Source organism: Gorilla gorilla, chromosome 7 (assembly GCF_029281585.2).
Source record: "Gorilla gorilla gorilla isolate KB3781 chromosome 7, NHGRI_mGorGor1-v2.1_pri, whole genome shotgun sequence".
Classification (NCBI taxonomy): domain Eukaryota; kingdom Metazoa; phylum Chordata; class Mammalia; order Primates; family Hominidae; genus Gorilla; species Gorilla gorilla.
Genome location: NC_073231.2, coordinates 17,128,702 through 17,153,749, shown reverse-complemented (window position 1 = coordinate 17,153,749; position 25,048 = coordinate 17,128,702). Strand labels below are relative to the sequence as shown.

The 25,048-nt window shown below is 40.4% G+C and overlaps 1 protein-coding gene across 6 annotated transcripts in view; it reads right to left on the bottom strand.

The window, feature by feature from the left end:
- The window catches only part of TRMT9B (tRNA methyltransferase 9B (putative)), a 77,372-nt gene that overhangs the window by 15,845 nt on the left and 36,479 nt on the right, over window positions 1-25,048 (bottom strand). The window contains exons 4-6 of one of the 6 annotated variants that reach the window (XM_063709067.1): window positions 22,831-22,997; window positions 7,518-7,672; window positions 1,007-1,180 (exon numbers count right to left, since the gene is read on the bottom strand). In XM_063709067.1, coding sequence (XP_063565137.1) covers window positions 1,007-1,180; window positions 7,518-7,672; window positions 22,831-22,889 — 388 coding nt within the window. In that variant the 5' untranslated portion in view covers window positions 22,890-22,997. Of the gene's footprint in view, window positions 1-1,006; window positions 1,920-7,401; window positions 7,468-7,517; window positions 7,673-22,799; window positions 22,998-25,048 lie in introns of those variants that run through there. The other 5 variants (XM_063709068.1, XM_019032775.4, XM_063709069.1 and 2 more) reach the window with 5 other exon arrangements.

Genomic DNA, 25,048 nt, shown 5'->3' with positions numbered 1-25,048 from the left:
CGATTCTCCTGCCTCAGCCTCCTGAGTAGCTGGGACTACAGGCGCTTGTACCATGCCCGGCTAATTTTTGTATTTTTAGTAGAGATGGGGTTTCACATGTTGGCCAGGCTGGTCTCGATCTCCTGACCTCATGATCCACCCACTTTGGCCTCCCAAAAGGCTGGGATTACAGGCATGAGCCACTGCACCTGGCCAAATAGGTTGATTTTTAAGAGTATATTGGGACAAGTAATTTGCTTTGCAAAATATTTTTCCTTTGCAAAACAAACAAACAAAAAAAACCTTGTCATAGGATTCCATTAAATATCAAGTTTCCCTGCATATTTAAATATGGCAGATGTCATGTATTCCTTACCTGCATGTATTTCAGGCATGGATTTTTCCCCCCATTTTTTGGTGTGTGTGTTTTCTGGTCACACTTGTTGGGAGGATATGAGAAACACATTCCCTAGACTCATGAACGATCTCTGGCAGTAAATGAGCAGAGTGGCATTATAAAAACAATGCAATCCAAGAGCAGATGGGACTTATCTTCTCCACGAACTTGAGTACCAGTGAGTGGCAGATTGGTCCAGGTGACATTTGGTGTGTTAGCCCTAGAATTCTCTGTTAACAAAGGCCACTATTTTGGCCTAAAAAATGGTAATGTAACTTCTAAAAATCTACTTTGCTTTGGATTAATCTGGCTTCATTTAAATATAATGAAGTGCTATTTTCAATGAGTAAGATTCCTCTAATCCTTTCTTACTCAAAAGAAATTGGAATGAATCATAAAAAAACTGCAATAACAAGTTGAAGGTTTAAATAGTTAAAACAATCATATGTGCCATAAATACATTTTGGAGTTAAGTCAAATCACTCAAGTAGTTGAAACAATTTTTTAAAATTAGATAAAATAAATTACATTGACATTTCTACACAGAACGGATGTTGAGTCATGAGAACGGACTAAACCAGGTCAATTATTCTCACGGCAAAGGGTGAATGTGTGATCCGGCTGCCTTACCTCCTATGGAGATGATGGCATCGAAGCCCTCATCCCTAAAGGGGAGATTAAGGTTGTCACATACCATGGCTTCACATCCTCTATTCCGGGCAATCTCTACCAGTGGCCCACAGTAGTCACAGCCCACGGTATGTACCTGGCTGTTTACTTTAAGATATTTTCCAGTCCCACAACCTATAAGAGAAAAACCTGCGTTACATGCTATCCTCAATGGAAAGTGTGAAATAGTTCATTTGTCTCATAACAAGAAATATAATTAACCTTTTATTTATTTATTTTTTTTGAGACAGAGTCTCCCTCAGTCACCCAGGCTGGAGTGCAGTGGCGCAGTCTCGGTTCACTGCAACCTCCGCCTCACGGGTTCAAGCAATTCTCTTGCCTTAGCCTCCCGTGTAGGTGGGATCATAGGCGCGTGCCACCATGACCGGATAATTTTGTATTTTTAGTAGAGATGGGTTTCTCCAAGTTGGTCAGGTTGGTCTCGAACTCCCAACCTCAGGTGATCCGCCTGCCTCGGCCTCCCAAAGTGCTGGGATTACAGGTGCAAACCACTGTGTCTGGCCAACTTTTTTTTTTTTTTTAACTAACCAAGACAGAATACAACATGGTGTGAAGGTATTCACAAAAGCAAAAGAAAAGCCTTCAGTGAATACTTACAGATTCTCACATAGAAGAGAGAAAGGCAATAGGAAAAAAATAACATTTATTGAATATTTAATGAGGTAATGTCCACAGGGCTCAGTACACTGGCGCAACCAAGGCACATTAGCTGGTCCAAGGCAAGAAAGATAGTTCTAGTATCCCAGAGACCACGTTTAGCCTCTAAGCTCACATTCATGCTTCATTTTGTATATACGCATGTTACGGCCTTTATCCTCCTGTTGTCTCTCCAAAGATTCTTACCACTTGCTGACTGCAAAACAAACAACTGTCAACAACTTTTCTATTATTTATACACTAAAACATGCCTTTCAAATTTTTAAAATTTGAACTTGAATTAGAAAAGAATTTTTAACATTGTTTTTATCCAATCTCTATTCATTGCTACATTTAAAATGATCTCTATGGGTCCAGTATACAACTCAGATTATAAAAACTACTTTTTTTCTTAAATAGACAATTTTTGATATTCACTTTCCAGTAGCAGAGACCTAAGTAATTCAGGATTTACAAAGCCCAAAGATTTAGATCATTGAGGTCTTACTGATGTTATGATTGAGGAAGGTAGTAACATGAATGAATAACCACCTTCAAACAAAGCCTTCTACAATCTAATACTTAGTATTATATTCTATCACAGATATATAATCTAATTACTTTCCAGAAATATTAAAAGAAATCATTAGAGCCTGTATTTGTACTTACTGGAATTACTGATAAAATTTTTCTACCTGAAAAGATATCTACCACTATTCAAAGATGATTAGTTTGCTGCTTCTGAAATACATCAGGACAGTAATAACCCCTCCTTACTAGGCACTTTCAAAATTATGATACAATAAAAGCAAACTTAAGATTCATTAATGCCAGCTGAGACGGTGGAGAATGTACAAATAAAAAATAAAATTTGGGGTCTGGCGCGGTGGCTCATGCCTGTAATCCTAGCACTTTGGGAGGCCGTGGTGGGTGGATCACTTGAGGGCAGGAGTTCGAGACCAGCCTGGCCAACACGGTGAAACCCCTCTTTACTAAAAATACAAAAATTAGCTGGGTGTGGTGGCAGGTACCTGTAATCCCAGTTACTCAGGAGGCTGAGGCAGAAAAAAGTCACTTAAATTCAGGAGATGGAGTTTGCAGTGAGCTGGGGTAGCATCACCGCACTCCAGCCTAGGTGATGACAGAGTTAGATTTTGTCTCAAAAAAAAAAAAAAAGAAAACAATTCCAGGATTATTATTTCTACGTAAATGTGACCATATTATTTCTATGATATTATTTCTTTGATCTCGTAGCCACACGGTTCCCAATAATGATTATGAGAAAAAGTACCCAATGTTTGAAGGCAATCATGGGGAAAATATAATTCACAAAGTATTTTAAAATTAAAATCCTGTGTATTTCAAAAGACGATGGGCCTATTTTAAGAAAAATAACCTTGCAATTCATTTGTTTTTTCAATGGCTCGAGGGATACTTTAGGAGAAATGAAAGGGAAAGTTACTTCAATGATATTAATAAAATCAGACTCATACATCTTTAGAATGAGGAGGGCCTGTTCAGAGCATTTTGTAATAAGAAGGAAACAGAGGTCTTTTCTCCTGACATGATTCCAGTGCCCTAGAACCCTTGATTTGCCCCTATTCATTTCTAATGGCCTTCATGTTTAAATCTTGAATTTGAACGATAAAAGAATTTTAAATATTTTTTAATCCAAACTATTGTCTATTCATCAAACAGCTGAGGACTTTAGCTAAGTGGAAAAACCTAGCAACAGAGACCATTTCCTTTAGAGGACAGTCATATTACCATCTGTCTTTTCTTCTCCTCATCCCTTTGAACTTCTTTCTTTTTCATTTCTTTCTTCTTTAACTTCAATTTCATTAAAATGAATCTTTCATTTTGGAATGAAAATATGACCATATTTATTGAATAGTTTAAAAAATGTATATAGTACAAAATTCAAAAGATACAAATTGGCAAAAAGATATTTACTATAGATGTAGTTGTTGATTTGCACAGAGGTATTTAAAGAATATTATTTGTGAGACTTTTTTTTTTTTTTTTTTTGAGATAGGGTCTCACTGTGTCACCCAGCCTAGAATGCAGCGGCACCATCTCGGCTCACTGCAACCTCTGCCTCCCAGACTCAAGCTGTCCTCCTACCTCAGCCTCCCAAGTAGCTGAGACTACAGGCACGTGCCACCATGCTCAGCTAATTATTTTCACTGTTGTTGTATTTTTTGTAGAGATGGGGTTTCACCATGTTTTCCAGGCTGGTCTCGATCTCCTGAGCTGAAAGATCTGCCCGCCTCACCTCCCAAAGTGCTAGGATTACACGTGTGAGATACCGCGCCTGACCTATTTGTAGTGTAATTTGTAGTGGCAAAATACAGCAAACAACATATATTAAATGTTAATATGGCACTATTAGCATAGAATGCTAGGCAGGTTTAATACTGGGTAGCTCTATAATAAATATAAATATGGAGTGATTTCCTCAATATATTAAAAGTATAACAAAACCTAGGTGTATAATTATAATTGTTTTTATAGTATACTACCATTAGTGTAATCAAAAAAGGGAAATTACCCATCACACACTCACAGGCACAAATACGCTTATTTTTACATAAAACATCTCAAAAAGATCATACAAGAAGCTAACAGCATCAGAGGCCTCTGGTGTGGGTTGCTTGGCGCCAGGGACTGGGATGGGAGAAGATTTTACACTACGCATTCTTTTGTACTTTGTTGCTGAACCGTATAAGTGGGTTACCTATTAAAATACTTTTACATATTTTGAACCATTTGTTCACATCCTTTCCCTATTTTTCTTGTGACTTGTTGGTAGTTTTCCCTTTTTTTTCTTTTGAATTTAATTCCTTCTGTTTGATACTCTGAGCCTTTTAACCAACATCTTACCATTTCCTACACCTACCCCACCCGCTTCTACACCCCAGCCCCAGGTAACCATCATTTTAATCTCTCCTTGTATGAGTCCTGCTGTTTCAGATCCCATGTATAAGTGAGATCACTGGGTGTTTGTCTTTCTGTGCCTGGCTGATTTCACCTAGCATAATATCTTCCAGGTTCCTCCGTGTTGTCGCAAATGACAGGATGCTGGTCTTTTTTTACAGTGATATTGAAGAATGCTTAGTAGATTAAAAAAATTACCGGCCGGGCGCGGTGGCTCACGCCTGTAATCCCAGCACTTTGGGAGGCTACGGTGGGTGGATCACGAGGTCGGGAGAACGAGACCATCCTGGCTAACACGGTGAAACCCCGTCTCTACTAAAAATACAAAAAATTAGCCGGGCATGGTGGCGGACACCTGTAGTCCCAGCTACTCGGGAGGCTGAGGCAGGAGAATGGCGTGAACCAGGGAGGTGGAGCTTGCAGTGAGCCGAGATGGCGCCCCTGCACTCCAGCCTGGGCAACAGAGCAAGACTCCGTCTCAAAAAAAAAAAAATTATCTAGATTTCTATGACATGTGTTGCAGATATTTTTACTTAGTTTGATTTTGGTCTTTTGACTTGAATTGTATGTCTGTCTAGATTTTTGTCTTGTGGAACTTTTCCATTTTTATAGGGTCAAAGTTATCTGTCAATATAGTTAATCCTCATAAATTACAGCTTCCATATTTGCAGTTAATCTACCCGCTGAAATTTATTTGTAACCCCAACGTCAATGCTACAGCCTTGCATGGTCATTATTAGACTTAAATACTCACAGTGCAGCAAAATATTTGAGTCACCTGAGACCCACATACCCAGCCTCCTTTTTTCAGCTCCCATACCATAATCAAGTGTCCTTTCCATAATCTATTTAGGGCCACAATTTCTCCATTTGTACAGTTTTTACTGGTGATTTTGCTGTTTCAAATGGCCTAAGCCTGGGGCTGAAATGCTGTCTAGTGTTCCTGAACATAAGAAGGCTGGGATGTCTCTGATGGACAAAATATATGTGTTAGATAAGCTTTGTTCATGAAAGAGTTATAGTGTGTTGGCCGTGAGCCCAATGTTTATGAAATAATGATATATAGTAAACAAGGTGTCTTTAAACAGAAACACATATGCAACAAGCTTATACATTGGTAAATTGACAAAAATGTTGTGACTCGAAGCTTACAGGAGCCTAATCCAATATTTCCCCTAAAAACAATGATTCAGTATTTGCTAATTCAATGTTTATGATACATATATGAAATGTAAGTACTGTGAATAATGGCAATCAACTGTATATTCTTTTATGATTTCTTTTTGTATGTGTATCATATATAGGCATTTTGCCTCTGAGAATATTTTAAATAACAATCTAGTCATTTAGTCCTTTAATGAGCTCGTTTTCTTATACTTAAATCTTTGCTTCATTTGGAATTTGATGTAAGGTGTGAGAAAGAAACTCTCTGATTATATATGTCATTATCCCAAAGCCATTTACTGAATAGTTCCTTTCCCCCACTGATTTTAAGATCCTGGTGCGTGGCTTACTTAGATTATACGTGGTAAGAGCTCCAAAGTCACTGCACGTTCTGAAACTAGATTTATTATTTTTTAATTTACATGATAGAGATATTTTTCAAAGACTCCCAATTTCCATGTGACATGCACCCCTTCCCCAGATTCCACATTACTCATACCGTCTTCAGCAAGCCACAAGTTCTGGTATGTCTGTTTCTCTTACCAGTATTTAGAATGAATATCAAACTAGACACACTTTGCAACTACAGACTTACAACTCATGGGTGCAGTCAGCATGCAATTGCTAGAACGCAGTTTTAGGTGGGTAGGCCTTGAGTGAGATTCCAACCACATCTTAAGTCTTAGTCCTAGATCTACTAAGCTGCGGTTTACCAGTTCTTGATTTACGAGGATACTGAACCAACGTCCTCCAGACAAATAAGTTATTATTAAAATACTGTCTAATTAAAGATGCGCTCCTATAATGAAACACCTATAGAATAATTAAAGGAAAGGACCCATGAGATTCATAAGATATTACTGGACCTCTTCCATAATCCCACAATTCTATAGAAGGCATGTGAGCCACTCAAAGTGAGCCACCAGCGGAGAACACATTTGGCAAATGTGAATATCTTTAAATTTACAACGGTTAGTTTCACAAGCCATCATTTCCATCCTGATTTAGTCAATCAAAGTCAGGTCCGTTTTGGTGGAGGATGTACACAAAGGCCCTGAAAAGCCACTGTCTAAAGGTAAAGTTTGAGGCCAGGCACGGTGGCTCAAGCCTGTAATCCCAGCACTTTGGGAAGCCGAGACAGATGGATCATCTGAGGTCAGGAGTTTGAGACCAGGCTGGCCAACATGGCAAAACTCCGTTTCTACTAAAAATACAAAAATTAGCTGGGCATGGTGGCTGGTGCCTGTAATCATAGCTATTTGGGAGGCTGAGGCAGGAGAATCAGTTGAACCCAGGAGGCGGAGTTTGCAGCAAGCTGAGATTGCACCACTGCACTCCAATCTGGCTGACAAGAGTGAAACTCCATCTCAAAAAAAAAAAAAAAAAGTTTGAGAAAGTTTTTTACTTGCTGCTGACTTGACTGTCTCGAGTTTCTGCTGTAAAATGAATATACTAGGTACTGGCATGCCAAGGGTGCAATTTCAGGATTCCTATTAGAACAAAAATCAACCAGAAAAGCAAAGGCTCAATGGAAGGTATTTCATGCTACACGGCCCAGTGCTGGGTTACCTATGACAGCAATGAGGCTGCCTGGTTACCTATGTCAGCGATGAGGCTGCCTGGTTACCTATGTCAGCGATGAGGCTGCCTGGTTACCTATGTCAGCGATGAGGCTGCCTGGTTACCTATGTCAGCGATGAGGCTGCCTGGTTACCTATGTCAGCGATGAGGCTGCCTGGCTTCTGCTCTTGCAGGAACTGGCGGACACGAGGCCAGGCTTTGCTCTGCAGGTCGCTGAAGTAAGGGGCTGTGCTCTCGTACACATTGTGCACATGCTGCTTCTCCAGCTGGGCGGCTTCATGATCCATCCTGGAGAAAACAGGACCAACCCAAGGCATGCAGGTCAGCCTATGCACCATAGATGGCTGATGGATGATGCAGATTTCCTAAAATCTGGAGCCTACAACTGCAAAAGTCATGCTGTTTGCACACTTTCTTATAAGCTGCAAAGAACAATACCTTCACTATAACCTCGCCATAGTTGCCAAAAGACTAGCAAATGCATGGTTTTTACCTGCTATGTTAAGGAAAACAATGGTTTGAGAAAGAGCTAATTATTGTGTAATAAGTTCCTGTACAAGATGAATTCTTAATTTTGGAAGCATAGCCAAAATTCTTACCAAATGGTTTACTTTGGATAAGACCATTGTATCTGATGCTAAATAGATTTCAAAATTTCATAACAGGTAGCTCACCATTTCAACCCGATAACAAAGCCCTATTAATGCTCCCTTTTTAGTATTTGGGTTCCAGCCATGTCTCTATATCAGTACTGCTTTTATTTTAGTATAGGTGCCCATTTCTTTACTGAATTACTTCAACAGCTGGCAAAACAGTTCTCTTGTCATTCAATGCTTTTCCCAATTTCAATTACGTCATAATTATTTTTGTAAAATATAGGACTGGTTGTGTTGCTTCTTATTTATTTATTTTTAATTTTTGCGGGTACATAGTAGGTGTATATATTTACGGAGTACATGAGATGTTTTGATACAGGCATGCAAGGTGTAATAATCACATGAGGGAGAATGGGGTGTTCATCACCTCGAGCATTTATCCTTTATGTTACAAACAATCCAATATACTCTTTTAGTCATTTAAAAATGTACAAATAAATTATTTTTTTACTATAGTCACCCTGTTGTCCTAGCAAATACTAGGTCTTATTCTGTTTTTTTGTACTCATTAACAATCTCCACTTCCCTCCCACCTCCCTGCTACCCTTTGCAGCCTCTCGTAACCATCCTTCTACTCTCTATAACCATGAGTTCAATTATTTTAATTTTTAGCTCCCACAAATAAGTGAGAGCATATGAAGCCTGTCTTTCTGTGCCTGACTGGTTTCAGCTAACATAATGACCTCCAGTTCCATCCATGTTATTGCAAATCACAGGATTTCTTTTTTTTTTTTTTTTTTTTTTGAGATGGAGTCTCTCTGTATCGCCCAGGCTGGAGTGCAGTGGCATGATCTCGGCTCACGGTAACCTCTGTAGCAAGTTCCCCCAGGCCGTGAGCAGGTCTAGAGGTGCTGTCTGTGAGCCAGGGACTGCAGTCAAAAACCTTAGAAGTCTACTTGGTGTTCTAGTGTACTGTGGCTGAGCTGGCACTCAAGCCATGAGATGCAACCCTTCCCACTCTTCCCTCCCCTTTCCAAAGACCCCTTCCCCACTGTGGCTGAGCTGGTACCTAAGGTGCAAGGCAAAGTCCCTTTTCCTTGTCCCTCCACTTTTCTTAAGCAGGAGTCTTGCCCCATAGCCACCACAGCTGGGAATGTGCTAAGTCGCATCTGGAGCCAGCAAGACTCAGAGTCTCACCCAAGGCCCACAGCGTACTACTTGGCTATCACTGCTGGTTATTCAGGGCCCAAGGGCTCTTTAGTCAGAAGGTGATGGGTCCTGCCAGGACTAGGTCCTTCCCTTCAAGACAGCAGGTTGCCTTCTGGCCCAGAGTGTGTCTAGAAATATCATCTGGGGGGTAGGGCCTGAACAGAGGGCCTCAGGACTCTGCCTGGGCCCTATCCTACCGCAGCTGAACTGGTATCCAAAATACAAGACAAAGTCCTCTTTATTCTTCCCTCTCCTCTCCTCAAGCAGAAGGAAGGGCTCTTTTGGAGCCAGGAGCTGTGCAGCCTGGGTTGGGAGCAGGGTGGTGCAAGCACTTCCTTAGCAGCCCTAGCTGGTGTCTCAGTAGTGGCGTTCCCTCCTCCCCACCTAGTCCACGGGCTCTGAGGCCAGTTCAGCAGGAGGACTCACCTAGGAGCTGCAGTCCTTGGGGCCTACACTGCCTTTCAAGTGTATTTAGTACCCCAGAGCCCTTTAGCCTACAGTGGTGAGGCCTGCGGGAACTCAAGTTCAGACTGCTGGGACCAGCAATTCCCCTCTGGCTAGGGCTGGTTTAAATGCTCCCTCTGTGGGCAGCTGTCAGCTGAGTTCAGCCACATGGCTTTGCTTTCTACTGTGACAGGGCAGCACTGAGTTCGATGCAGTGTTTCACAAATGCAGCATTCTCCCTCCCCTAAGCACAGATTCTCTCTGCATGCAGATGGCTACTGCCAGGGGGTTGGAGGAGGGATGGCATGGGCATATCAAGACTGTCTTGCTCACCCTCTTTTGTGCTTCCTTTAGTGATATGAAGTCAAAACCAGGCACTGTGAGCGCTCTCCTGATTTTTGGTTCTTATGTAGATGCTTTTTTTGTGTGTTAACTCTGGTCCTTGTGGGGAGGGTGGCGGAGTGGGGACACACCATCAGTGGAGCCTTCCATTTGGCCATCTTGCTCCACGCTACCCTCCTCAGTTCTTACCTTCAACTTCTTCAGAGGCATTTTATAGCTTGTCCCATTGGGTTCAGCTGGCTTAGGTGGGCACATAAGGCTCTTTCCGATCTGGCCTCACCCGACCTCTTAAGGGTTATTTCTCACCATCTTTCCTCAGCATTAGCCATAATACCCAATGACCCATTGTTTCTCAGTGGTGGCACATTCCCTCTCATCCAGGGGCCTGAACATATGCTATGCTTTACCTGGCTAAATTCTAGTCATTCTTGGAAAAGGCATCATCTCCTCCAGGAAGGCTTCCCTGACCTTCCAGGCAGGATAAGGGCAACAGGAAAGGAGTAAGAAAAGCACAAGAGCAGGTCCCGTTTTGGGCTTAACCCTGGAATTATTCTATTCTATTTTGTCATGTGAGTGAGTGGTATCCCAGGGAAGTGGCCAGGGGCTCGGGTTGTGGCTTTTACCTATCAGTATGAAAGTATTTTCAATCATTTAAGAACCCATTTGGCCCTACTGATGGCTATCAGCTATTGCATCCCATGCATACCTCTACAGGGATCACATAGTCCTGTAATTGTTGAATTTAGATAAGATATTTTTCTCTGGCAGAGTCTGCTGGAAGACTCTGGAGAACAAGGACTTGTCTTATTTAATACTGAGTCCCCAGCACTTACGACACAGCAGACCCCCAGCAAATGATCAAATAAATACACATAATGAGAATGGAATCTGGCTCTGAGTACAGAGGGTAGTATTGGCTTTGGTTAGCAGAGGGAGTGATCACCCCGAGGAGCTGGGGAAGGGAGGGGACACTACACCTGCAAACTGGCAGATGGGAGTGTAACTGGAGAGAAGATACTGTCCCTGGACAGCCTCTGTCCCCGCACCTCTACCCCTATCCTGGGAAGTGGGAAGTACTTGGGTAAGATGGTGTCTTCCCTGTATGGAGAGAGACTTTGAGAGTATGCAAATATTGTTTCTTATTTGCTCACCCACCAGTTTTAGCATCTACCAATGATTCTTGCCCCAGTTATTACTACAAGTATCACCAAATGATGATAATATAATTCCATCATTCCTTCCGTTTCAAGGAAGGGATATTCAGGATTTACTCTTAAAATGTAATAGGTTGTCTTTAATCAGTATGAACCTACCCACAGCCCTTGCAAAAAATCCTAGCAAACTCCTAACTGAGTATAAATCTAATTTGTGAGGTCTGACTAAACTTCCACCCAAACTGAAACAGCTTATGTTGCACCTTCAACTGAAATTTACAAAGTAAACATATGGCTGGCTATAACTGCCCACACAAGAGAAAAACAGAAACACTGTGTGCTTTTCATTTAAATCAAAATCTCAGTAGATTTTACTCTATTTACATTTCCCCTTTCTCAAGGAATCAATCAAGCAATATGATTTAGAGAACACTAGAACAAGTAAGTTTTTCTTTATTGCACTTGGAAATGTTAAGTGGTAACCGACATAAACTGGGTTCCTTGCAATATGCAATTTAAAAATGACTTCAATTTCAAGCTCAGAATTTGTAGTATCTGAACAGCACCCCCTGAGATCTTCCCCTAAGTTTTCTATGGCCTCTACTACCATCGAGTAACCTAAAAGAGAGTTATTTTTAAGTGTATAAGTAATATGAATCTATTTTGTTTTTCTGATATTTTACAGTTAACTTTATAAACACTGCAGATTTAAATTTTAAATGCTGCGGATTTAAATTTCCTACAATAGTTTCCACATGAATTTTATGTATATAAGCAAATTCCTTGTGAGTTTGAAAGTGTGACTAAGCTAATAAGACTACTACTAAAACAAGAGCACGGGTTTCCAGATGAAGCGAGAGATAAAGGGTTTGGATTAGCCAGGATTCCTAATCTGTGTGCTGTCAAATTCCAGACCCATAAAATAATCCACATAAAAAGTCAGTATTTAAAGCCTCACATTGTGTCCCTCCTTTGAGATTCAAAATGCACACCAGCACACTATGAGTTTTGAAAAATCTTGGAGAAAACAGTCCCGGTTGATGTTTCAAAAATCTGGCTTTTTTCTCAGAATTATTGGGTCTATAATACTCTTTCTGTCTTTAAACACCTCTTGTCTTTTTAGGAAATAATATTCTGCAGAAGACACTTTGGAAATGTTAATTTAGTGTTTTCCAATTTAAGAATGTCCCCAAAACAAAGCATTTTTCCTGAGCATCCTTTTTCATTCATGTAGTTTTAGTGAAGTATGTTATCTACAAATCATAACTTCTAAGATGGTTTACAAAAAAACTAAAAGTATGAGACGGTAAACGTTTTAACTAGGAAGTCAGAAGGATGCGCATCAGAGTTGCTCATCACTGTCGATCCAAGAGAACCTGCTTCTGAGCCTTGTGCCTCCTCTTTCCAGGGATCCCCACCTCACTGAGTGGACCCAGGTTGAAAACCAGACCTACAGGGAACCAGTCCATGGGTGAGACTGACCCAGTCTTGAGAATTTGAACTAAAAGACCTACGTAGTCAGATGACCACAAGTGGTTGGTTGTGATCACTTGGAGTCTGTGTTAGGGAGTCCATTTTTAGCCATGCACATATGGATGAAGCAAAAGAATATTTTTCTGCAAAATAAATGTAGCTGTAGGGAAAGAAAAACAAGATGAGATTCCGTGATGCTTCATAACATGGTGGGGGGAAAGGCAGAAGGACTGGGGAAGTCTAGCAGATGATATTCTAGTTCTAGTCCCTATGTAGGCTCTAGACAGGGGCTCAGGGTCACTCATCTCCAAGAAACCTGTTCATTTTAGAGTACCAGCCTTGCGTCCTGAGGTACTTCATTTCCTAACCTTGAATCTCAAATCCATACCCTGTTCTAGCCCTGAAATATTATTCACTTGAACTCATTTCTGTTTCTTACAACCACACCTTTCCTAAGGCAGGGAAACTGCTTTTTTAATTAATATTTTGAAATGATTATTTTACACTTTAAATAACTAGCGTGCAAGGATGCTGACACATAGTGTTGTAATATCTTACCTTTATTGCTACTTTTCAAGCAACTTGTAAAGCTTACGATGCAACCTTAAAACAAACCCCCAAAATTGAATGCTAGTAATCAAAAGAAATCGTAAATGTGATGACAAAAACATAAATGAGACTGAGTAGACGAAGATACAACTAACTTTGCTGGGGGAAGTTGATGTAGGCACAGAAGAGGAGATCTCAGACATTGAATCATCTTTGTTCCTTCCCTTGCCCCACAAACTCTGCCTATTTCTAGCATTTATTTCTTGGAGGAAGGAAGAGAGGACAGAAAGTGACAGAAAACTAACAGGAGAGTTAGTGGCCTGGCATGTTTCCAAAGGGTAGAAAAACAAAGAGAAGGACATTGGCAGCTCCTGCTACTAGCAACAGGGTTCTACTGAGAAGTCACAAATGTTTAGTTTTCCTGCCCTGGGCATGTGATTAGGCTAACATTTTTCTACCTACTTGAATTCAGGTAAACCCTATGTGACTTGCTATGGCATAAATGTCATCTGAAAAGATGAGGATTACCCCACTGTGTTGCTTTCCAAGTTCCCTATCCCTTATCTCTGCAATGAAATGTTCCTTGTCCTGGAGGCATCAGCCTGGGTCCCTCAGAACTCTTGATGGAGAGATATCATGGGTATTCTAATTCCACCCACCAAAAGGAATAAAAAGCTCAGTTCGTCATATGAACTGCAGAATATCTAGATCATGAAAAAGTAAAAAGTATACATCAGTTTTTATTAGATGACAACTTGTTACCATATAAGTTTCCCCCTTTTTTCTTCATAAAGATTAAAAGTTTTCTTTCTAGTAGAGATATATTATAATAAAATTGAGAGAAAACTGGACACAGTTTTGCATCCTACTTTTTTGAACTTACTATTGTGAGCCAAGTGGCAACTTCTACCTACAGTCTTCTCCACCTTCTCAAAGAAATATAACCTCCACACTCCCTAATTCCACAGCACTTGAAATATGTCATGTGCTGTAAAGTATTATAATGGCTTAAGTATTTCTACTAGATTCTGAACTTCTAAAAAAGAAACAAGATTTCATACACATCTTTGGTTAGCCCATAATATCTAGCACTGGCCCTAAATGTAATAGGTCTAAATACGTTTAGTGAATTCATGAATGATGGAACTCTAGCCAATTAAACAATATTTCTTTTAAATTTTTAAATCACATTTTAACAGTTTTATTTAGGAATAATTGACATATAACAAACTGCATATATTTAAAGTATATAATTTGATGTTTTTACATACATATGTGTGTGCGTATGTGTGTATGTATGTGTGAAACCATCAAGACACTCAAGATAATGAACATATCCTTCCCCCAATAAATCACCCCTCCCATCTTCTCCCACCCTGAAAAATCTTTCTTTTTTTTTCTTTTTTTTTTTTTTTTTTTGAGATGGAGTCTCCCTCTGTCACCCAGGCTGGAGTGCGATGGCATGATCTTGGCTCACTGCAACCTCCGCCTCCCAGGTTCAAGCGATTCTCCTGCCTCAGCCTCCTGAGTAGGTGGAATTACAGGCACGTACCACCATGCCTGGCTAATTTTTGTATTTTTACTAAAGACGGGGTTTCACCCTGTTGGTCAGGCTGGTCTTGAACATCTGACCTCATGATCCACCCGCCTTGGCCTACCAAAGTGCTAGGATTACAGGCGTGAGCCACTGCGCCCAGCCCCTGAACAATCTTTCTTAATGCCATGTTTCTGGGTAAAGAAACAGGGATAGAGAGGTGGACATTAACATATATATCCAACAGCCACAATTTCAAAGGCAACTTTGAGTATTTGATGTGTCGACAAATAAAAGTAAAAAAGTTTTTTCCCAAGTTTTTCCAACTTCTTAATGATCACTGGAAAGCTACGCACATATTCACACCCAGAGGCAAATAGTAAAAATATTCCGAGGAACTGAAAAGGCTTCCAGGGAAAAGGTTTTTCTACTGTCTCATCAAGGAGATGAGACTCTGTACTTGACCCACAGAAGTCTAGTGAACTCTGAGAAAGAAGGCTTTGTTTTGTCCCCAAGAGTGGCTCCTTGTCACCAGGGAGGAGGTGCTATAACTAAATGTCCTCAAGACGGTGCTTTTTATACCTGCTCCTCCTAAGAAGTTAGCACAGAGACCAGGGTAATAGGCTATAAGCACTTAGCCCTGTCATCAGAAGGGATTTCTCATTTGTTTGTGATGGGAACTTCTATTACCTCTATCTTGAGTTTCTTTCTGTACCACACTTTTGCCTGTAGTGAGTCCTCTATGTTTTAGCTCTATGGAAAACACACGTGGCTTTAGAACAGTTCTGTCTCCAAACACTGACATACATTTATGAATTAAAACCTCCTTCTATCATATAGAACAATAAAGCTTTTAAAGGAAAACACAGAACATCCTCATGACCTTGGAGTAAGTTAAAATTTCTTACAAAGGGTCATATAAAGTGCTAACCATAAGAGGAAAAATAAAGCAGACTATATTAAAATGAAGACACCATGAAGAGAGGGAAAATTCAACCCAGAGTGTGAAGAAGTATTCATAGTACATACAGCTGACAAGTGAGTAGTATCCAGAATATAAACAATTCTTACAAATCACAAAGTAATAGAAGACAACACAATTGAAAAATGGACGAGAGACTTTAACAGACACTTCATAATGGTCAGGAGACGGGCAGGAAACACACACAAAGGGGCTTAACTTCACTAGTATCAGGGAACTGCAAATTTAACCCACAATGGGATCCCACCACCTATACAAAAGAATGGCTAAAATGAAAAACACAAAGAATATCTAGTGTTGGTGAAAACATGGAATCAGTAAGTTCTAATACACCACTGGAAGAAATGTGAATTGTTTCAATCTGTTTGGAAAACCGCCTGACAGCAACAACTAAAGCTAAACATATGCATAGCCTATGGCCCAGCAACCCCACTCTTAAAGGTATATACATATATCCAAAAGAAATGGACACCCGTATTCACCAAAAGACATATGCTAGAATATCCAAAGAAGCACTCTTCGAAGTAGCACAAATCTGGAAACTGCACATGTGACCATCATCAGTAAAATGATCAAATAAATTGTGGTATATTCATAGAATGAAATGCTACCAGAGTTAAAAGAATGAAAGTTTGCAACCATATGCAACAATATGGATCAATCCCTATATTAGTCCATTTTGTGTTGCTGTAAAGGAATTCCTGAGCCTGGGTAATTTATAAGGACAAGCAGTTTATTTGGTTCATGGTTCTGCAGGCTGTACAAGCATGGCACCAGCATCTGCTTGGATCCTGGTGAGGCCTCAGGAAGCTGTTACTCATGGTGGAAGGTGACTGAGGAGCACGTGTGTCACAAGGTCAGACAGGGAGCAAGAGAGAGGGGAGGAGATGCCAGGCTCCTTTAAACAACCAGCTCTCATGTGAACTGATAGAGCAAGAACTCACCCATTACCATAAGGAGGATGCCAAGCCATTCCTGAGGGATCCGCCCCCATAACCCGAACACCTCCCAATGGTCCCCACCTCCAACATTGGGTGTCACATTTTAACATGAGATTTGGAGGGGACAAACATCCAAATGATATAAATTCCATAAATGTCATATTAAAAGGGAAGTCCACAAAAGAATACACACTGTTGGATTCCGTTTATGGAAAGTACAAAAACATGAGCCCATAGATAGATCAAAGAAAATAAAAAATAAAATAAAATAAAATAAAATAAAGAAGGTACAAAAACAGATAAAACAAATGTGGGCCATTAGAAGTGGGATAGAGGCTGCCTGGGGTAGCAGCTGGCAGGGAGCACTGGGGGTCGGGAGGTGGTCCTGGGGTGCTGATAATGTTCTGTTTCTTGATCTGGGCTCGGGTTACATGAGGGCGCTCAGGTTATGAAAAATTCGTACATTTATTTGTACATTTATGATATATGCACTTTGGTCCATGTATATTTCAATTAAAACCCCCTTTTGCTTTGAGGCAATAGCCTTCTTACGTACTTTAAACCACGTTAGAACTTCAAACTGAGCAGAGTATCCTCTCTCATCTGTATTCTGCCATTCCCATGAGGGATGAATGCCATCCAGTCAGTGCCTTCCGGGCAGCTAGAAACTGGAGATCACTGGGTTCAAAGATCAGGTGAAATGTCAAAGCAGTATCCCCATTCAATAAGATTATGTCATAGTATATACAGAAACTGCTGAGAGAGTTTTGGCTCAGAAGAAATCTAACTGAAGAAATAAGTAACTTAAATGAGATAATGTCCAATGCCAGATTATCCAGTAACCAGCCAAGAATAGAGTCCATTTGCTCCCAGTAAAGAAGTTGTTTCAGTTAGGGCAGCAGGTAAGTGACTCATCAGTATGATGAGAGGAAGGAAATTCATTTTACCTACCTTATATTTGTGATCTTATTACACATTGAATAGCTTTACTCAATAACTCAAAATGAAATTAAGGATGAATTGTGCCAGCCACACCTTCCAAGTAGCACAACTATAATAATGTATGAGGATTACTGATCTCAATAAATAGATGGGAATATAAATTGTGTAAAGGTCCAGGAAGGAGGCTACATGATCCTCAGCTTGTAGCAGCAGGTGGTTGCTATTGCTGCTTACCTTCATTCTCTAATTATCTTGCTGTTTCATGGTTACTGTTACTCGTTAAGACAATTCTCAGTTATTTCAGTACCTTATGAAAAATATATAGACAAACTAGTGTCCTCATTTATTACTCTCATGTGGATCATCTGTAATATTTAGTCTACTGTTTATGTGGCTCTTTATATGTGCAGTTATTGGAAAAATCTGCTGAGCTTTTTCGTCTGCAGAGAATAAAATCTTTCTGAAAAATGTTATAATATTTAAAAGCCTTAGAACCTAAGACAATAATGACTTGGGCCTAATTGGTATCTGGATGGTTAATCTCCCGAAACACACACGACTAATAGAAGAATCAGTGTTCCCTCCCAAAAAACCAAACCCAGAACAAAAACAACACAAAGAAGACAAACATATGTATCAGTAAAGTTTTCTTTATAAAAATCAAGAAAAGGATCAAGACAGAATGACAAGGAAAAGAAGAAAGAAACCAGGGGAAGTGCAAGGAGAAGAAACGGGGAAATTAATATATGTATTGAATGATTATCATGCGGTTCATATATGTTAGTGCAAAGAAAGCCAGAAATGGAGACTAAGGAAAGCAGACAAACAGCTAAGAGCTATGACTTAATATGTATAAAGAACAGAGAGAAGAAAGGGTAAAAAATATATAATTTTGTATAAATTAGTTTATATCTACTCCAATTAGCACTCAAACTAGATTTATATAATCAAATATCAATTGCTCATATAACTTTTTACACATTTATCACTAATGGAAATTACATTTTGACTGCTTCTAACTGCAGCTGAAACTTGCTTGAAGCTTTGTGTTAAGAAACTAAAACCCAAAATAATGTCAAAGGTTAACAATTCTTGCTCTAGAAAGTCTAGAGTTGTATTGTGTTGCAGTTTATTATGTTCATTTCCAGAGTATTAGGAAATTATTAAAAAGGGAAATTTTCAGTGAGCCCTCTGTGTGTGTAAACTGACAGATCTTCAAATGAATGCATGAGAAGTCGGGAGCTGCGCCTTGGAACTCAGCCTAGAAGCGTAGGCAAGATTTGAAAATGTTCTTTTCAGCCAGGCGCGGTGGCTCACGCCTGTAATCCCAGCACTTTGGGAGGCCGAGGCGAGTGGATCACCTGAGGTCTAGAGTTCGAGATCAGCCTGACCTACATGGAGAAACCCCGTCTCTACTAAAAATACAAAAATTAGCCGGGCATGGTGGTGCATGCCTATAATCCTAGCTACTCAGGAGGCTGAGGCAGAGGAATTGCTTGAACCCGAAAGGCGGAGGTTGCAGTGAGTCGAGATCGCGCCACTGCACTCCAGCCGGGGCAACAGGAGCGAAACTCCGTCTCAAATAAAAAAAAGAAAATGTTCGTCTCTTGTCATTTAAATTGCACTTGCAAGAAGAATCAATTCAAGGGTTCCCCAAAGGTGGACAATCCACTCTGCTTTTAAGGTCCTCTTAGCCTGCTTTTCAGGGAAAGTAGCAAACTTGACAATTCCAACATAGCTAAGACGCATAAATTAAGTCACCTCCGGGCACCTGATGTGTTTGAAGAGCTGAGCGCTACCGAAGGGAAGAAAGGAAAGGGAGAAAGAGAAAAGACACTTAATCCATGCAGCTAGAGGCATGCAGGCATGAAGGTATTGCCTAGTCAATACCTTCTAGTCAATATCAGTAACTTCTTAAAAAATAAAAAAGTTTTATTTTTTTCAAAACATTAGTTTGAAAGAGCAGAGGGTCCATCAGAGGTAGCAGTGAAAAGTAATTTTGGAGATCTAAGATTCTGGGGAATATCTGATCCGTTCCCAAGCCTGAGACCATGCACACACATAGGACCACTATTTGCAGTCGCAGACGTTTTAGACATTAAAATACTTTTAAAAGCCTCTGTTTATCCTCTGTTCCTTTGGGGAACTGCACCTCTCTCAGACTCCAAGTGTCACTGGGGCCTGCCAGGCACATTGACAGCGGCAGTGGAGTGGGCACATGATCCAATCTCGGACAGTTATTCTCCCTCGCCCGGGAAATTGACAAGAGGTTGGAGCAGAACTGCTGATGGCTCAGCCCTGAAGAAAAGATCCTCATGCCTCATCCCAAGTTGTAACTTTCCCAAGGTTTAGTTTGCAGCAGTTCCTTTTATTGTGCCAGCTACTTAGGCACTCCCAACAAATCCTCCTTCTTGCTTTAGTTGATTTTGACATGTATAGCCAAAGGACTAAAGTATTACAAACTTGAATGCTTCTTCACAACCACAGCATGTACCCCAGTGGGGGCCACAGTGAAAGAGATGTACCATGGCCACTAGGGTTGCCAACAGGACTCATCACAAATGGATGAAGGGACTCTGATTGGAGCAAAATAATCTGCTGAGATAGCAATGTGCTATTGGAATGCCAGCCTAGAAGATCAAAGTTGTCACAGTGCTGGCACATTTGCCCCCTTTCTGTCTTTCTGTTTGTACTGCCGTCCCCTAGTATCTCAGCTAGTCTAACTGGTCTGTCTGTTCCTCTTGCTGTCTCTGCACCCCCCACATCTATCCCCTCTAATATATTCATAAAGATGGGAGTTGGCAACACAACCTTCTCTGTTAATGTCCACTTGGCTGGAGACACAATACATTCCTATAGTAAAAGGTAACTGCGTAAACCACATAGCACATGTGCCATTCCTGTTTTGCTGGCTACAATTCATGATTTTCCTTCTATGAATTCAAGGAAAGTTGGTTAGAATCTCTATTTCATGGCAGTGCAGGGTTAATTTTTCTATACAACCTCATTGGATAATATTCACTCCTTCTTGAAAGCCCTTCAGGGGACCTCTGCTGCCTACGGGATAGCACCTGCACTCCTCAGTCTGTCATGAAAACCCTCCTTGACCTGGTCCAGTCCACTTTGCAGTCTTATATCCTGCAATGACAGTACCTCAAACTCTCAGCTGTATCCACACAAATCTACTCACTTTTTCCCGAGAGGGACTTGCTCAGGACCTTATTCAGGTCTTTGCTGAAGCCAGCAGTCTATTCTTTCTTACCGGCAATGCTCTCCTATCACTTCTTCCTGCCAAAATCTACTGGTCTGCAAAGTCTAGCACAGTTTCTTCCTCCTGCATAAATGATTTATGGGTAACTACAGATAAAAATCATCCATTCCAGGACTTATTTTTAGTTTTTACTTTTTGGAGATGGAGTCTTGCTCTATCTCCTAGGCTGGAGTGCAGTGGCACGATCTCTGCTCACTGCAACCTCTGCCTCCCAGATTCAAGCAATTCTCCTGCCTCAGCCTCCTGAGTAGCTGGGACCACAGGACCACAGGTGCACGCTGTCACACCTAGCTTTTTTTTTTCTTTTCTTGTATTTTAGTAGAGATGGGTTTTCACCATGTTGTCCAGGCTGGTCTCAAACTCCTGAGCTCAGGTGATCTGCCTATCCCGGCCTCTCAAAGTGCTGGGATTGCAAGCATGAGCCACTGTGCCCACTCAATGATGCTGTTTAAATGAAGTTCTCCTGAGTTTCATGACCATCTAAGTTTGTTGTCCTTCAGATACCACAGAGACAATATGCCCAAGTCTAAAACCTACACCTCCTATTGCATTTCCTCTGATGGGGAACCACTGCACTGTCTACCCAGGCCTCCCGAAGAGCTAGAATTACAGGTGTGAGCCACTGTGCCCAGCCCCAGGACTTCTATACACAGCAAATTTATTATCTCTATCACTCTTAGGGCATTTTTCCGGATACTGTCATGAACTCTCAACTCTGTATATGTTCCCAAATAGATTATAAGTTTTTGGACGGCAGAGATGGAAATGTGATGTTTTTATATATCTCTATCTATGTCTCATCTGTACATTATAGAGCCTAGGATAGTGCAGAACACAGAGCATCACCCAATAATTAATTGTAGAGCCAATGAATCAAGGAGCTGTTTCTTAGCTCCCTCTGCAAAACAACAATACTTTACTCTGTACAAGTTGGTCCTTGACTCTTTGGTTATAAATCCTAAAGAGCCAGCTGTGAGTCAATGGGCACTTGGAGGAAAGCAAGACTGAGCTTTTCCAGTTTTATTTTGTGTTTTCTGATTTGCTGCCCCAGAGGTCTGTTGTTGTTATTGTTGTTTTTGAGACAGAGTCTTGCTCTTGTTGCCCAGCCTGGAGTGCAGTGGCGCAATCTCGGCTTGCTGCAACCTCCACCTCCTGGGTTCAAGCAATTCTCCTAACCCAGACTCCCGAGTAGTTGGGATTACAGGCGCCCACCACCACGCCTGGCTAAGTTGTGCATTTTTAGTAGAGACGGGGTCACCATGTTGGCCAGGCTGGTCTTGAACTCCTGACCTCAGGTGATCCACCTGCCTCCACCTCCCAAAGTGCTGGAATTACAGGCATGAGCCAATGCGCCCAGCCAGGTCTGTATTATAGGTACAATCTAGGCATACGATGGTCACTTTTTCATAACTAAAAAGAAATATAAATATTGGAAATGGCTCTCCTATTATAAATGCCACAGAAGACACAGAATTAAAAAAGAGAGAGCATAAAATTCTGCTTTAAATTTCAAAGACACACTTAAACTACAATTCTAAAGTGAAAATGCAAGTCGGTCCGAACAGTTAAAAGACAACTTACATTATAAAAAAGACCTAATTACAAAATGCATAGCTTTTTCATTTTACTTTTTAATACATGCAACTTCACACTTAACATCTATATATCATTTCCAAGTACAAATGATATTGTAAACTTTTGTGTGATAAAAATCTCATTTAAAAATATGTTTAAGTCCTACAAAAGTATTTTGCTTTCTAAAAATGCTAAATATGTTCTTATAATTTTTACATACCCTGTACAACTACTTTCAAATACTGTTTTCCACCTCATGCAAAAATAAATTGCAACTTACTTTATATCACATTGTCATAAATTTAAAATTATAGGGATTGGGAAGAATTAGGTTCACTAAATATGCACATTGCTAAAAACACCTCATGGTATGTGAGTTGCAGAAGGGCTGAAAGCTACTAACCTGAGTCATCCTGTGATTACAGGAAAATTACCTCTTGTCTTTGTGAATCACGGCAGTCTCCACCTCCAGAGAGTGACAGTTGCTTCTCATAACTTTCTCAATGTGTAACGTAAATGAAAACTTGTAGGAGTGAAATTAAATAGTGCGGTCCTTCTCATGATAAACCACTTGTGTGAGTCTCTGAAGGAAGCACAGGCCCTATCAGGAAGAAAACAAATACTAAATGTCATTTCACATGGTAAGTATATGGAACCAGCTACAGCCCAGTCTGACTTCCTGACCTATGCATAAATTACCCAGCCAAGTAGGGATTAGAAAGAATTGTTAATATGTTGAGTGTGCCGGAATTATAAGAGCAGTTCAAATCAATAGGCCAATAAATCAATTCCTAAGCTTTCTATAAAAGATACAATACTTTCTCCTAAAATTAAATTGAACGATTTCATCTTGTTCCTGGGAAAATTGCTAACATTGAGAGTCATCTCTGATTCCAGGGGCTTAATTAAATAAATAGTACCTAAGACAATATTACTAAATTGTACTAAATCATTCCAGTAGAATTGGACTACTCAATATTTTCCATATTATCAGCTACTTTCTTGTCACTTTGATAAGTACTTGTAGTTATTCATCATTGTTCACATTTTTCTTCTTCATAAGAGTTTGTCATGAAACCCATCAAAAGGCTTTTAGTTATTAAAAAAATAATGCACCAAAAACCACTTTGTAATATAGAGGTCTCGTGATATACAATGAGATCTCGAGAGATGCCTGATGTGATAGGAAAAGCCCATCCTATAACACCTTGGACCCTAATTGCTTGTCTGCAAGTGGGGTGAATGGACCATAATCTAAGTCCCAACGGGCAACCATTTTTCCTAGTTTCCTTATCACTTGTGTGTTCACCACACTGCCACAGACTGTACTTCTTATTACACCCAGTGATTCTCACGATGGCAGGGTGCGTGTGAGTTTCCTACTCAGAGATGCATGTGGCCTCCCCCAACATTCCCCTACACCAGCCCCACCCTAGTCCTGGCCCCTATTTAAGAATCAATGATCTGGATGCTTTGGAAAACTTCTCTCTAGTCTTCAGAACTTGCCTATAGATTTTAACTCATATGTAGGCACATGATCTGTGCCATTGAGAGCCACAGAAGCTAACTTTTTAGAAGTGCGTTTAAGAAGTATTTTGAAAGAGCTACCAAAGCATCTTATCTTTCCTCATGCAATTTTAGAGCCTGCCTTAATTATAAGAGAGATGATGTTTGCTAACTGAGTCCCTATGACAGGGTGAAGCTAAAGACTCTCCATTCAGACTTACCCTGCCAGGCTCTGACCTGGGCAGTCGACTGTCGTCAGACAATGTGGTTGTCTATGCGCCTTTCCTTCAGGCATTTGTGCCTAAATGTGTTAGACCCCTCAGATAAGCCACCAAAGGCAAAGTCTTCAATGCCCCCGTCAGTAAGAGTACCAATGAGAAGAGGAACTGTAGCTAGTGTAGAAGTAGGAGGCATATGTGTGCTACCTAGGCAGGAGGCTTGTCTATATGCCCAAATCAGGCACCCAAAACACCTACAAATATGACTGATTTTGCTTCATTTTCCTAAATTAGGATCCAAATTTGCCTGTGTCTAAAGTGCATGAATCATATCACCTTCTCCAAGAAGTTGTTGGGCAAAGATAGAATGGGGTCGTATATATCTAAAAGGAGTTGAATTCCAATTGAGTCTTTTTATTAAATCAGTCGTATTTAGTATTGAAAGAAACACATTTCTTCTTCTCTTCCCTTTGACTAAACAGGAGGCCATCTTCTAGGGCAAGGTCTGTACCTTAAACCTTCTGAAATGAGCCATGCGTGTATTTTCCTGGGAAGAGGGTCAGCACCTCAAACCATGGCTCAGGGGCAAAGCCAGATTTTTGAAAAAAAAAAATAATAATTTTCTGTATTAAATTAAAAATACACATTCATCTTTTCAGCAAATGTTAACTGAATCTCTGGCAGATGTAAGGCACTAGGGATACAGATAAAACAGCTCTTACCCCATTCAGGACCCCAGAATTTAATATCTGAAGCATACAAATAAATAGAAAACTAAAGTGCAGTAGAACTTTACTTCTGGGATGGATACATCCTGAGCTAATGTGATTCCCCAAACTCATGCCTTGCCTTATTTAATACCAAGAATCAAGATTATTTGATATAATCATCTACAAAATAATAGAATTGATATGGTTTGGCTGTGTCC